The 15,049-nt window shown below is 40.6% G+C and overlaps 1 protein-coding gene across 3 annotated transcripts; it reads left to right on the forward strand.

The window, feature by feature from the left end:
• The first annotated feature begins 8,874 nt into the window (after nt 1-8,874).
• Nucleotides 8,875-12,994, forward strand: LOC117827798 (UPF0500 protein C1orf216 homolog). Of its 3 annotated transcripts, none has more exons than XM_034704598.1 (2): nt 8,875-9,330; nt 11,425-12,994. In XM_034704598.1, the coding sequence occupies exon 2, from the start codon at nt 11,447-11,449 to the stop codon at nt 12,524-12,526; it is 1,080 nt and encodes a 359-aa protein (XP_034560489.1). In that variant the 5' UTR covers nt 8,875-9,330; nt 11,425-11,446; the 3' UTR covers nt 12,527-12,994. The 3 variants fall into 3 exon arrangements, with proteins under 3 accessions (XP_034560489.1, XP_034560488.1, XP_034560490.1); XM_034704597.1 differs by lacking the exon at nt 8,875-9,330 and adding an exon at nt 9,360-9,482 and having other exon boundaries at nt 11,425-12,983; XM_034704599.1 differs by lacking the exon at nt 8,875-9,330 and adding an exon at nt 10,102-10,154 and having other exon boundaries at nt 11,425-12,983.
• The last annotated feature ends 2,055 nt before the right edge of the window (nt 12,995-15,049 follow it).

Below are 15,049 nucleotides of genomic sequence, written 5' to 3' on the forward strand. Positions count from 1 at the left end.
ATGCGCTTACTTGTCGCATGCTGACAAACTAAACTTAGCACTTACAAATTAGATCAAAACTCTATGAATGCTGCGTGGCTTCAGACCAAGAGTTTGAATAAAGCCTCCAAACATTTGAGAAATGCTATTTTTCAACAATAACTTTTGGAGATTAGGAGTACACTTCTGGTTTCAAGCAGTTCCTGCAGTGTTGGTTTAGTTCTGTTTTAAAGCATGCGTCCCATGTATAAAGACTAGTCCTCATTGCAGGGGTCTTTAGTTTGAACCCATTGCTGCAGGTCATCCCTGACTCTTTCCTCTCTCATCACGTCGTATCCAAAAAAAGGTGAAAATGCAAAAACCTAAAAAGTCCTTCAAAAGTGTTTGTTTAATTTTGGGTTGCAATGTATAAGTACCAAAGTGTAGTGGTGGCTAATTCTAAGAACCTGCAAATCAAAACAATAACACAAACTCTATAATTGATTGTCTATAGCTGCGTTAATGGCACCAGGTAGGTGTCCAAAGATGCCAGGAACCGCATGCTATTAAAAAACAACTCCTTAAATTTGAAATTCTATGATAAAGATTCATGATGGATGATAGATGTGACAGTTAAAAGACAGCAGAAGATCTCTGTTTAAAAAAAAAGAGAGAAACACTGCTCTGTCCACACAGTGTGCCGAAATCAGTAAGTCCCTTACAGGTGCTTTAAAGAACTCCACTCATCTCTTTTAGCGCACACTGCTCTCTTGATTTAGACATTGCAGTAACATATTCAACTCTGTCTCCAGTACCACTTTTCAAAAGCACCTTTCTTTAAAGCTCCTGTGAGGAACGTTCCATTTGTGGTGATTTTGGCGCCCACCCCGTGGACCAAGTCGTACTTCTTATGTCTACCAATTTTGTTTTGTACATGTGTTAGTGCTATTTTCTGACGAAAACAATGTAACAGTCAAATGTATCACTCATGGGGTGCTGTGGGCCCAGCGGTTTAAGTGCGCCCCATGTACAAAAGCAATAGTCTTGTCGCAGCTGTCTCTCGTTTCAATCCCGACCTCGACCGTTTGCCGCATCTTCCCCTTTCTAATCCCCACATTTCCGTTCTCTCTTCAGCTTTCCTATCAATACAGCAAAAATGCCCCAAAAATATAACACTATCACTCACTTTGACTATTTTCTGTGTAGTGTCAATCATCTCATCTGACACCTACCCCCCACAGTTTTTACAGGCATTCAAAATTTACAGTAATCTTGTTGTTGAGGGTCTGGTTTGCTTTTGTAGATGATAAAGAGGCATCACAGTTAATTTCAGTCTGTTTCATAACGGGTCAAAAACTCCTTACTGGAGCTTTAAATCACCTGCAGAGGGATATTTTCTCCTATTCAAAACTATCAGGACTTCACGCAGTAAAGTCCACTGACAAACGGTATAAATGACCATCTGAGATCATGACACACGGACGATGTATGGTGTGCTTCAAAGCTTTGATTCCTGGTGAATCACTGAGTTTATGATGGTCAGAAAATATTATAAACACCGAAAGTGGATCACTCTACAAGTCTTTACCTGCTGTGTATGTCCACGCTGACATTCTTCTGACTCTTCATCTCACTTTTCTCCCTGCTCTAAAGCATAATTGCAGTTTAGAGACTAACGATTTGCTAAGTGGCTAATAATAGGCTGGCGTCAAATGGAGGGTCTTCTAACGAGCCCTTTCATGTCTCTCCATCTCATTAGGAGCCACGGTGATTAGGAGGAGGTCCCGGGGTTAGGAATGGGCGCAGGAGGCCCCATTACACATCATTAGGGGCCAACGCCAGGAGGGCCTGAGATGAACCCCATGGAGGGGGCCCGCATATAGGGAGCTGCTTTACCTGCAGGCAGGCCGGCTTAATCCTAACGTTGTTAGAGCTCTTATTACTGCTTTACCTGTGTCTAAGAATATACTCCAAAGTCTGAACATCACTCGATTCCTGTGAAAAATTAAAGCTCAAAGAGGCTTTGGGCCAAAGAAATAATATGATTCTAAACTTATCATTATCTTTGAGCCATTACAATGCAATTAATGGAGAAAAAGATTTGACTCTGGATCCCGAGGGTGTGTTTTCAGGGTCAAGAAATCAATTCTAATTGGAATTTAATAGGAATAATATCTTTGCAAGTTGAAGAGCTTTGGCATAATTTTCCTCCTTCTTTCTTTTCCTCCTCTCATCCACAGCGAAAAACTGAATCTCACAACTTTATTTAACCCCCCTGAGAGGAAATTTACGAGGTCAGCGCGCTAAAGCCGCCCCTGAACTCCTCGGATCCCTCCACACTTGAAAGAGGAGGAAGGTTACATGTTTTGGCACGGCTTCTAAATATCTAGAGGACAAGACACGGATCTGGTTTTATTGAGATTATGAGGAAGTGGAAGAGAGGCAGAGGAAGAGAGGGCAAAGGGTGGAATAATTGAAGAGAAACATGAGCTGTAGCACCCAAGGGAGTGTGCAAGCTTGTGTGTCATGACTGCATGTCTGCTCACATCTATGCCTTTAAATAAAAGTGTGGAATTAGTGTGCAAGGCTACCCGCCCGTGCTGGATTAGTGGTTCAATTTAGCACGTCTTGGCTAATTTGGCTAACATTTTTTGTTTTGTTTTTCTGAGGTCCAGCAGGCTTTTCTCCGTTACAGTCTCGGCACTGGGTGATCTGACAGCGTGGGCCCAAGGGTGCTGGTACCCTGTCCTGCCCTCGGCCCCTGTCACAGCCGAGACTGGTGGTTGGAGCAGATGTGGAGCTGAACTGAAGGGAAGTGGGTCACACTGCTGCAGGCTGTGTACAATTCAAACAAGGTCTTATTATGCACAAGGTAAGTCATGCTCCTTTTTTTAACGTGTGAGTGTTAACATTACAATAATCTGCCCCCCTCCCCTCAGGAGGCCTCACACGCAGACGACCCGGGTTCAGTCTATCTCTCCTTCTATCAGTGTCCTCTGTAGTTGTCTTTTGTAACTTGCGTTTTTTCTTTTTTTGGGTGGAGAGAGATGGAGGGAGAGATGATTTTGCGTGTGACGAGGCCTTGGGCGGACGGCTGTGTGTTTGATGTATTTTTTATGTGCTTAGGCTACTAGTGAACGATGGGGAGGAAAGGGAGCGAGGGGAGGGGAGGGAGGAAGGACGCCTGGAGCTGATGCACTTGAATGGGGATGTTGTTGAAGGAGAAAAGAGGGGAGGAGGGGGGGAGCGGGGTTAGAAGTATATGTGTGTGTGTGTGTGTGTGTGTGTGAGTGTGTGCGTGGTGAAAAAGAAGGAGGGAGGACGAGGTTCTTTCTGCCGCCAGCGACGACATGTCAGGGGGATGAGAGCAGGGTGGAGAGAGACGGTGAACACTTGTTAAGTCTGTCTGATGTAGCCTCTCTAAAGGCTACCCCACACACACACACACACACCTACAGAAAACACACACACACACACACTCAACTGCCATGCTCTTAGATCTGAGGATCACAAAAGCAGCCAGTCACCGTTCTGGAGCAATATCACACTACAACAAATCCTCCATCTTTGCACACTAAAAACATGTTGTTGCACATGTGAGTGTTGCATTGTGGGTAAAAGTTTCAACGCTTTAAGCCACTTGTGATTGTAGATACATACAATGATTTGAAAAGACTTTGAAATATCTAATAACTGATGGAGAGGACGGACCAGAAGCTGTTGTGTGATTTGCCTTCAGATTCACGGTGTCACTTCCTCAATTTCCCAGAATGCCACTCATCAAAGGATGAGGGTTTGACCTTGCTTGTTGAATCCAAAACCTGGAGACAGAGAGAGAGAGAGAGAGAGAGAGAGAGAGAGAGAGAGAGAGAGAGAAGAACCGCAATTGCATAAAAACCAGCAGATTATTATTTTTATCCAGTGGATAAAAGTGAGATTTGTCCCTCCTTGAAGTCACGAGTTCACTGAAGCCTGAAAGCCTGTCACTGTTTCTGCTGTTATGAAATTCCCCTTTATATAATGTCTGAAAACCACATTGGACAGAATGTTGAGGCAGATGTTTTTCTGAAGGTGTGGGAGCTTTTGATGTCAGGAAAAACAAGGAAGACAATAGCATGGACTCAAACTCTTTTACATTTAGCTGAGCTGGAAATATCTAAAGAAGTACGTGACTTTATGTAAAAACAACGATCAAACAAAAACAACAACACGTGCAACTTTCTTACTAAATCGATCCATTTAAAGGTTTTTCAATACAAATACGATCGAAGCAAACACAGATTTGACATTTTCATGTGTTGGGTGCAAGAAATATGTTGTTTTTTATTAAAATGTTCCTAATAAAACTTTTAATATGGTTGAATAGTGGTAGATGTAAACATTCAGTGTAGATTGAATAGAGCATAACCAATTTTTACAGCATTTTAACTAGTTTAACATTTAGCTTCATTCACAAAAAGACATTATAACGCTGTTAAAGCAACAATCTTTAAAGCAAACATCTATCAAATGGTTTATAATATAATGTCGTGAAGTTTTAACCCTCCTGTTATGTTGCGGGTCAAATTGACCCTTTTTAAAGTCTATATTAGGCAATATATGCCTTCCCAAACCAGCTGAATGCAGCATAAAAATATGGACAGTATGTGACAGAAGAGGTGTCGTATTAATTTATCAATATCACTTCATAAAAAGAAAAAAAAAAAAAAATTGTAAAATAAAATAAACAAAAATCTATGTCATGTAAAACTATTGTATTTATATTTAGGGCTTTCCAATGTACATTAAAAAAAGATTTAACATTAATTTGAATGAAAAACGAGTGAGTTATCCTCATTGAACCATGATCTGTGAGAATTAAAGAACACAAATGGTCTAAATCTTGATTTAAATGGTTAGTAATGGAGTTAAAAATTAGATTAGAAAATGTGTTTGGGGATTTTTTGGGGTTCTTTGGATAATTGAGTATGCCCCGGGTCAAATTGACCCAGGAACATTATTGCTGTTCTAGAGACACGAACATAACAGGTGGGTTAAACAGCTTTCTGCTGCTGGTTTGGTTAAGTGGTTAAACCTCCACCCCATGTAGAGAAGCTCGAGTCCTCCATTCCAACTCTCAGTCAGTTACCACATGTCACTCCCCACCCTCTCCTCCCTTCCTAACAGTAAAGGCATAAAAGCCCCAAAATAACCATTTAAATTAAAGGAGATATAAGTGATAATAAATGTATTGCTTTACAACTATTTCCACAAGTAGAAGCTGTTGTAAAATACTGTGGTTATAACAAAAAAACTTGTCCTTTCAGGACCAGTTTTAATTGTTGACAGATGCTTTACATTTATGAAAATGTATATATCCTTAGAGCTATACATTAACTTAAAGCTCCAGTGAGGAGGTTATGAAACTGACTGACACAAATAGTGATGCCTCCTCATGACCTCCAACACTGTCAACAACAAGACATGACTATTTCTGTACTGCTTGTGCTTGAAACTGCTGCCACAGGCTGGGTGTCAGATGAGCATGCTTAAGAAAAACATATTGTCATATATTCTATTTTCTATTTTCAGAATGAGTGATACATTTGATATATGATATTTTTTCAGGAAACACTACCTAAGAAGTTCCACAGGGGATACCAAACAATGAAATGTGAAAGATTATTCCTGAAGTTTAAAAATAAATTGGTACACCTTTTACTAAATGTTTGTGTACTGCAGTGATTCAGGGGCTTAAGACTGTTCCACATAGGAATAAAGGGGTAAAAGGTTAGACATGCAGTATCAAGGAGTTGAGTAAAGTCAAGTATAAAGCTTTACAACCATATTTTGACTAGTTTTATCTTTCCTTAAAAGTTATAGTTATAAAACGCTATGAAGGCATTAGAAACAATGCTTGATGCCAAAGAGGTTAATAGAGTTAAACAGCCTAGAATAACACTGTGTCATTACAGCTACTGTGAGGAACAAGTTGTGTTGATTTTGGTACCATCTGTTGACAAATCAGTATCTCTTATCTTTGTCCTATATATATCTAAACAGCGCTTTTTTTTTAAATTATATTTTTTGCCTTTTTTGCCTTTATTGTATAGGACAGCCGAAGAGAGACAGGAAATGTGGGGAGCAGAGAGCGGGGGGAGACATGCAGGAAATGGTCAACCGGCTGGGAATCAAACCGGCAACCCCTGCGACGAGGACTGTAGCCTCTGTATGTGGAGCGCTTAGACCGCTAGGCCACCAGCGCCCCAAGCAGTGCTTTTAATCAAAAGTTATTTTGCTTTCTTTTAGTATTGAAATGCATTATTAATCATGAATCTTTGCTGTGTGGAAAGTTAAAGAGGGGGAATCTATGCTAGTTTTAGGTTTTATGTTGTCATTCTGACAGCGTTGTAGTAGCTCTACATGAATTACAGCTTAACAATTTTTTACTTCTTTGAAAACCCTAATAACAGCACGTCTGAAACACTTTATTTCAGCTACTGTCTCTTTAAGGCCACCCCAGCACTCCATAAGCCTCTTCCATTGTTGCCATGCTTCAAAGTTATGTTTCTCTACTTAAAATAACACATTTTGAAATATGACCTTATGTATTGGACCCCAAATCTGACGTGGAAAATTTGGAAAGGAACAAAAAAAAATCCCCAGAAGGAAGAGAAAAATATGTTTCTGTTTTGTAAGTGTTTTGTTCATTAAGCTCTTTTAAGGAGATTCACAAGTTGGTGGTGTACAAGCTGATCAGAGCAGCCTGCTGTCTCTTACTGCAATTGCACCAATTCAAGTTTGCCACATACTTTGAAACTTTACCCACGTTTAGTTTTCACATCTGACATTTTCACTCAATATCTGAATATGAAAATAAGTAACACCACCTTGAATGGGCCACTGGTAGTTCACATGTCACCTACCCAAGGCAGCTGTTTCAGCCATCAAAAACGATTATATGGAAATATAGACTCTTAATGCTGATGGTCTCATTTGTTTCAGGTCATGAGGAGACATTGGTAGTAATTAAAGTCAGTTTCATAACCAGATTAAAACTCTTCACTGGAGCTTTAAGTTTATTGCCATAATTTGGATGCTTCTGTATTTGATACTGACTGACAGTTAAGAGAAATACAGTGGTCATGATATAAACATGTCTTCAAAGAAGAAGTTGTAATTGTTGACAAAGGCTGAACAAAAAATCCTGTATGTACTTCAGTGTTTTACATTACTGAGTATGTGCTGCAGTATTTAAAGTCTTTGAAGAGAGAAATAACTCAGCTAGCAATTTTTTGTTCTAAAAAAAATCTGTTAATGTTCTCTAGTAACATTCTCTAAAAACATTAATGAAATGTTAAGTGACAAAAGTGCTCGAATATTATGCCGTAATGTTCTTGAAACATTCTCAGTGGGAAGTTTTCTTTATGTTCACAATTTCTTCTCAGATAACGTACTGTAAAAACATTCAATAATCTGTGACCCAAAGAAAACATCCTTTGAATGCTCAAGATAAAAAAAATCTATCTTTGTTCTAAAAAAATATCACCAGAATGCTTAAATTAAACATTTGTTATTTGAGGCAACAGAAACATCCTGAAAACAATCTCTACATGTTGCTTTGAGAATATTGCTTCTTTGTTATTAAGTAACATTATGGGAACATTTTCAAGAAAACATTCAATAATCTTTTTCCTAAATAATATTATCAAAACATCCTCTGAATGTTAAAGACAAATGTTCTTCTTTCAGTAAAAGTGAACAAAAAAGGAACATTATTTAAATCAATAACATCCTTAAGATGTTATTTGAATATAACACTCAAAACCTTGTCTGTTACATAAGAACATCATCAAAACATCCTCTGAATGTTATAGACAAAATTATCTTCTTTCACTAAAAGTTACCAAAAAAAGGAACATTATTTAAATAGATAACATCCTTATGATGTTCTTTGAATATTACACTCAACACCTTGTCTGTTACCTAAAGAATATCATCAAAACATCCTCTGAATGTTAAAGACAAAATGTTCTTCTTTCATTTATAGTTAACAAAAAAGAAACATTATTAAATCAATAACATACTTAAGATGTTCTTTAAATATTACACTCAAAACATTTACTTTTACCTAAAGAATATTATCAAAACATCCTCTGAATGTCAAAGAAAAAATGTTTTTCTTTCATTAAAAGTTCACAAAAAAGGAACATTATTAAATCAATAACATCCTTAAAGCTCCTATGAGGAGTTTTTGAGTGGTCATGAAATGGACTGAAATGAACAGTGATGCCTCTTTATGACCTAGAAAAGCAAACAAGATTGTAAGAAAAGGTATTGACCATTTCTGTTTTGTTATTTTAAAGCCTGAAATCGCTGTGAGAGGGTAGGTGTCAGATGAGGTGATGGACAGCATGTCACGAAAAACCCTTTTTCTGCAGTAAATATTCTTAATGAGTGAAATAGTTGACTGTTAGTTGAAAGCATGAGGAGATAACATAATTTACGCATGTACAGGACAAAATAAGCAAGATCACTTAGTGCACAGGGGGGCACCAACGTCAACACAAACAGAAAGTTCCTCACAGGAGCTTTAAGATGTTCTTTGTATATAACACTCAAAACCTTGTCTGTTTCCTATAGAATATCATCAAAACATCGTCGGAATGTTAAAGACAAAATTATCTTCTTTCACTAAAAGTTAACGAAAAAAGGAACATTATTTGAATCGATAACATCCTTAAGATGTTCTTAAAATATTACACTCAGGAACTTGTCTTGAAACATTATCAGAACTTATAGGGAATGTTAGCCAGTGTAGTGGGAACATTCCCTGCTAGCTTGGAAAGGGTCAGAAATGGGAGGAGAAAACATATAAAGTGGCTGGAATAAGGAAAAGTGTTAATGCAAAATGCTTTTAAAGTACATTTTGACAAACTTTAGCTGCCTTTAAAGGAGGGTTATAATAAAATATGGATTTATTATGAATCATGAGTGTTGCCAAAGAGATGATAAAGTTCAAACCGTGTCATACAGCTTACACCCTGCTATCATGTGTCTGCAAGCTTGTGATCTATAGGCTGAATTCCTGCTACTGTACATACTAACCTACATCCCAGCACTCTGTCCCAGCATTGTTTGTGTCCATTCTCCACTGCTTCCTCTTCCCTGCAGTCCCAGCCCAGATTAGGAAGCTGATATTCAGCCCAGTGCTTTCCTCTCTGATTTTATTTTCTCCCTCAGAACCACCGAAACAGAGAGAGGAAGGGAGGAGGAGGAGAGAAGAGGAAGAGGACGATAAACATCACATAGGAGGGTCGGAGGAGGAGGGGGAAAAAATTGGGAGGGCACAACGTCCAGCTTTCTGCAGCTCACAGAAAAGCAGCTGAAAAGGTAAGAAGAATGCAGAACATCATGTAAATACATTCAGGCGATTCCGTTTCACTCATTTGACTTTCACAAGCGCACAAAAAGGAGATGAAAGGAAGAGACTGAGGTTGTTTTTTACTGAGGAGGGATTAGAGAGGAGACAGCACTGATATGGGGTGAGCGTTACATAACGCCCAGCGAACATGCAATGTACCTGTTTTTCTTTATTTTAACGCGTAAAGGGGATGTCGAGTCTTTTTTTTGACGTTTTCACGGATGGATTAGGATGTCACACCGTCGTTATTTGTGTCTATGTATCATATTTTTTTTAAGTGGAGCCACTGAACGCCATTTGTCGCATTTTCAGTGTTACCTGTCGTCATCAGAGACAGATCTTGTCCACAGCCTAAGCAGCAGCTGGATTGTATCTGTATGCGATATTTATCACCTTTTTTAACGCGTATTTCCGTCTTTATAAGTAAGAATTATACATATTTTACCTTCTATCTACTCCTATATATACTATACGTGATTTTAATGCACACCGTGACGATTATATGCTGTATTTTCCCTTCCACAGCGATTAATATGTCGATTATTCTAAGAATAATCTCTGTTTTCGCCTCGTGACCGTCAGGCATCAGTGTGCGCCTGCTGCTGCTGCTGCTGCTGCTGCAGCATGCGATGCGCGCTCCCGACGCCGCCACAGCCACAGCCAGTCGCTGTCCTTCAGCACCACATGAACGCGCCTGCAAAGGAGAGGAAAAGAGGAGAGGATAGGAGAGGGGGGGATTGATTGACAGCAGCCTGAAGTCAGGATTAGAGAAATTTCCATTCTGAGGAGACATGTAAATATTTGATGCTAATAGAAATGGAGTGTGGGGACCAGCCTGTAGTTCTAGACGCTATAAACAAGGAGATTGGTGTCTGTGTGTGTGTGTGTGTGTGTGTGTGTGTATGTGTGTGTTTTGGGTGGTTTGGATGACTAACCTAGATTATATTTATCTCTTGTCCCTAGCTTTTTACTCACCCATTAGTGCTCTATTGTCTGTCTATTCTTTTGGCTTTAATTCATCCCTTTTAGCACACAAATCTCATTTACCGCACATTTCTGCTGCCCTTCTTCCACAGTGTAACATCCCTTTTCAGGCTTCTCGGATGACTTGTTTTTGTATTTTTCATGCAGCTGCTTTTGACTCATGTTTGTACACAAGAAAATCAACTCTCAGATGTTTGAAGATTGCTGTCAAATGCCATTTACTGCTGGTTAATGATGCAGATTAAAGCTTGGATAGTTTTGAGAAGTCTTGAGCCTCAGAGAGTGAGCTGTCGAGACGCGTTAACAAGCTTTGTTTTGTCTGGGAATCAAACTGGTGAAAGCAATAACAGGAAAACAGTGAGGAATAGGAGGACAGTGTGAATGTGATAGCTTGTAGAACAAAAACGTTAACACATAAGAGGCTTTTTGCTGAGTCATCAATGGTTTTTTGGGTAACATAAAAAACGCCTAAGTTACCTTCTACTGATACTGAAATGATACCATACTTTGAGCAATACAAGATTAAAACTCCCTTGAAACTCTTTAGAGGTGCTACAACTCTTCGTCTCCTTCGCTGTCCATCAGTGTGTCTGGTTCAGCTCAAGGTTTCTGCCTGTCAGAATCAATGTCGTCCTATTGCCCTACTCTTGCTTCCGGTGATTTGAGCTGCCTCTCTGTAAATAATATTTTTGCGAGTACAGTCTAGACATGGCCTATGTTTAGAAAGTAAACAATAACTTTATTTCAATTTGGTGGTATAAATATGAGAGTCAAATTGAAATGAATTGAGTGAGTCTGAGACAGTTTCAATTCTTTTCTGCCTTCACCTGAGAGAGTGCAGAGTAAAACTGATGATAGAGAGTGAAACAACATGCAACAAAGCTTCCTGGCTAGACTCAAACCATAAAGCTTTCGTTTAATGAGTAGCAATTTTATTTTAGCAGTGTACTGTCATAAAGTTGAACTTTAAGCTGAACTGAACAACCTTTAGTAACTACAACTTTTCTTTACTGGATTTTGTTTCACAGCATTTTTTGGTTCCTCAAAAGCTCTAATACTCTTGTTTCTTCTTGTTTTAGTGAGGCTCAGTCGAGGTCAGTGATGCTTCATCAGGACCAGCCTCTGAACTCGTCCTACGGGGGGAAAGGAGGCTCCGACAATGGCTCCTCCCCACTGGGAAACAGGAAGGGTGACAAAGATGGCAACTTCAACTTTCTGCCGGGCAAAGACGATGAAGTCATCACCGGAAACAAAGGAGGAGGAGGGGATGAGAACCGGAACCAGGTGCGTCCTCGCAACTTAGGCCCACTCGGTCGGGATCCTCCAAACTCCTCGCCATCCACTGGGTATCACCACAACTCCAGCGTGATGTCACCGCGCTCACGTCTGCCCTGCTGGAGCCCGCTGGAGCCTCTGCCGGAAATCGAGTGTGGAGATGACGGATTCGGCAGAGTCCCTCCTGATGGAGCCGAGGAAGGCAGGATGGAGGAGGAGGTGAGGAGAGTGATGATGAGGAGTCAGGATGAGGAGAAGCATGGAAAGAAAAGGGAGCAGCAAAGGAGGAAAGGCAAGGGAGAAGAGGTGAAGCTGGACAGGGACGAATGGGGCGACAGTGAGTCTGAATCAGAGATCAGCTACCAGTCCGGCGGCAGCATGTCCTCTCTCAACATGGACAGTGCAGGTGAAGGGATGCTGATGGGAGGCTGGGACCGAATCGGAGTTGGGGAACCAAAATCACCCCTAAATGAAACCGCCCAAACCAAAACCAGAGGTAGAGAACCATCCGGAAGACTCAGAAGCACCCAGCGCAAGTCTCTGACCAATAGCAACTTGGGGAATCTTCTTGAGGAGGGAAAAGAAGAGCCAGAAGAAGATGAGGACGACCAGTCCTCAGACTCCGAGAGTGAGCTACCAGAGCTGGTGGACGCCGTGTGGACGCTGCGTGACCGAGAGCACTTCAAAGCCCAGGAGATGGAGAAGCACCAGGTGCAGCTGACCATGTACCGCCGCCTGGCTCTGATCCGCTGGGTCCGCACCCTGCAGAGCCGCATCCAGGAGCAGCAGAACCGCCTGCAGTCCAGCTTTGATGTCATCCTGACGCACAGGAAGGAGCTGTTGCGCATGGGGGCCGCCGCCACTGTAGCTAACACCACACCACCTGCTGCTGTCAGCCAATCATAAAGAGAGAGGAAGAAAAAGACTGAATGAGAAGTAGTTGAAAACAGCATTTTTATTTGTTTAATTCCATATGTCCTAATGAGAAAAAAAGACTTTACCCTTCTTTTTGTCTAACAGGCTTAAGCTGCTCCTATGTTTCTGATTGTAATGTCACAAAAACTTCAGTTTCTATACAGGTGACCCACCCAGAGCATCAATAAATGTGGATAAAACTGAAAACAACCTCAACATGTATGACTCGGGATGTATTTTGGATATGATGAATACTGGTGCGATAAATATGATATTTATGTCAAGAATATTCTGTGTGTTTATGCTGTCTTGATCTGTGTGTAGAAAAACCTGCTGCACCAAAAAAAGTATTGGGAAATAAATATTATACATTGAAGATGATTTATACGCTGAAATGATAATGTATATAGAGAGATAAGACAATTACAAAGAATAAATAAATACAATTATCTTGAATCTGAGCCTGTGTCTGCTGTTTTGTGTAATCTTGTGAAATTTGTGGGTTTGTAATCAAATTATTGATAGATTAATCTGAGGGGAAGTCCAATCAGGTTCCTAATAAACCCTGAAGGCTTCATTTCATTCCAGACTAGCATGTTGATTTGAAGGAGCAGGTTTATCAAAGCCCTCTCAGAGCAGATAAGACTTTAAAAAAAGGCCAGTTTTTATCGTCTTGAGCTGTACTTTCTGCGGTACTGGAGCCCTCAGGCGGATGACCTTTCAGTTAACAATTGCCTCTTTGTCAGCCGAACAAAGTTCGCTTGTATCTGCTCATCACACGGGGTTTGAAGAGTGTGATCTGCGTGGTGTGTGATAGCCGTGTGAGGCTGAGGCGTCAATCTTTATATGGGCACGGCTGCAGCCGCGGGCAACTCAAGATCATCTCACCTCTTTCTATGTGCGTGTGTTCAGGGAGATACCAGCCGCGTTGCCACCCTGTAATCTCCATCCTGAGTCGCGCTTGGGGCCCTGAGGGAGGGGAGCCTGTCAGCCAGTCAGCGCCCCGGGCTGCAGGTTCCACACGGCCGCGGTGAACAGACGCCGGTCCGGTTGCGCGCAGAGGAGCCAAACCCCGGGGCAAGTTTGGGATAATCCCCGGCTCTAGCTGCCTCCCCTCCAAACCAAACTCACTCCTCGTTTATTTTCCCCGAGCTTATCGCCTCTCCTGGACGCAGGCACCGCGCTGAAGACGATTTCCATATTGATCCCTTGTTCACCGGCTGAAGGTGGATGTTGGAGAAGCGCGGATAACACGTTTACACCGGAGTACCAACTTGTAAGCGACGCACAAGCAGGAACCTCACAAAAAGGGGCAACACAGAAGAACAAACAGGCCTTTGATGGTGACTTTGTAAACCACCATGACGTGATTTCAGGGTCGTTAGTGGGGTTATGAAAGCATCCAAACAAAGCTCATGAAACATGGAGATAAATGGGCTGCTTTCATTCACACACAGAGAGTGCTACCTAATCAGTTCTGCCTCTGAAGACAAGTATTTTTAGATATTTGGGGTACTTCATAACATCTCATGGGGAAAAATATTAACTATTTCCTCCATATTCTGGGGACAGAAAAGAAAGCAAGCCTACCAACAAACAATGGAACCCTGCCACTATGAAAACAAGACTCTTTATAATTAAAAGTTCACTTATTACATCAATCAGATGTCTAATTTATTGTTTTTCAATGTAAAAAGTGATTCAAATAACATGTTTTTGACCCTGATAATGTTTTCCAACTCTTAATTTTTCATAGGTCAAAGGTCAAGCAGTCTCATGATGAGTAGCCTGTATCTCCCTGATGAACTCCAGAGATTTAAACCCCACAACAAATGTCTTCTCTCCAGTTTGATCAACGACATGCAGCTCAAAGATGTTTTCTTACGTCAAAGCAAAGCAACATTTGTTGGGAATGTTGAACGGATCTATAAAGCCACTATTGCAGCTTATAATCAGCGCCTTGTTAGAAAGCAGTGCCAGCATTTGAAAGATAGAAACTACCCTGTAAAAAAAAAAAAATTAACTATTTCCTCCATTTGCTGGGGACAGAAAAGAAAGCAAGTCTGCCCACAAACAATGGAACCCTGTCACTATGAAAACAAGACTCTTTATAATTAAAACTTCACTTATTACATCAATCAGATGTCTAATTTATTGGTTTTCAATGTAAAAAGTGATTCAAATAACATGTTTTTGACCCTGATAATGTTTTCCAACTCTTACTTTTTCATAGGTCAAAGGTCAAGCAGTCTCATGATGAGTAGCCTGTATCTCCCTGATGAACTCCAGAGATTTAAACCCCACAACAAATGTCTTCTCTCCAGTTTGATCAACGACATGCAGCTCAAAGATGTTTTCTTACGTCAAAGCAAAGCAACATTTGTTGGGAATGTTGAACAGATCTATAAAGCCACTATTGAAGCTTATAATCAGCGCCTTGTTAGAAAGCAGTGCCAGCATTTGAAAGACAGAAACTACCCTGTAATATTTAATTATATTTTATTCTAAAAACAG

The sequence above is a fragment of the Notolabrus celidotus genome, chromosome 16 (assembly GCF_009762535.1).
Source record: "Notolabrus celidotus isolate fNotCel1 chromosome 16, fNotCel1.pri, whole genome shotgun sequence".
NCBI lineage: Eukaryota > Metazoa > Chordata > Actinopteri > Labriformes > Labridae > Notolabrus > Notolabrus celidotus.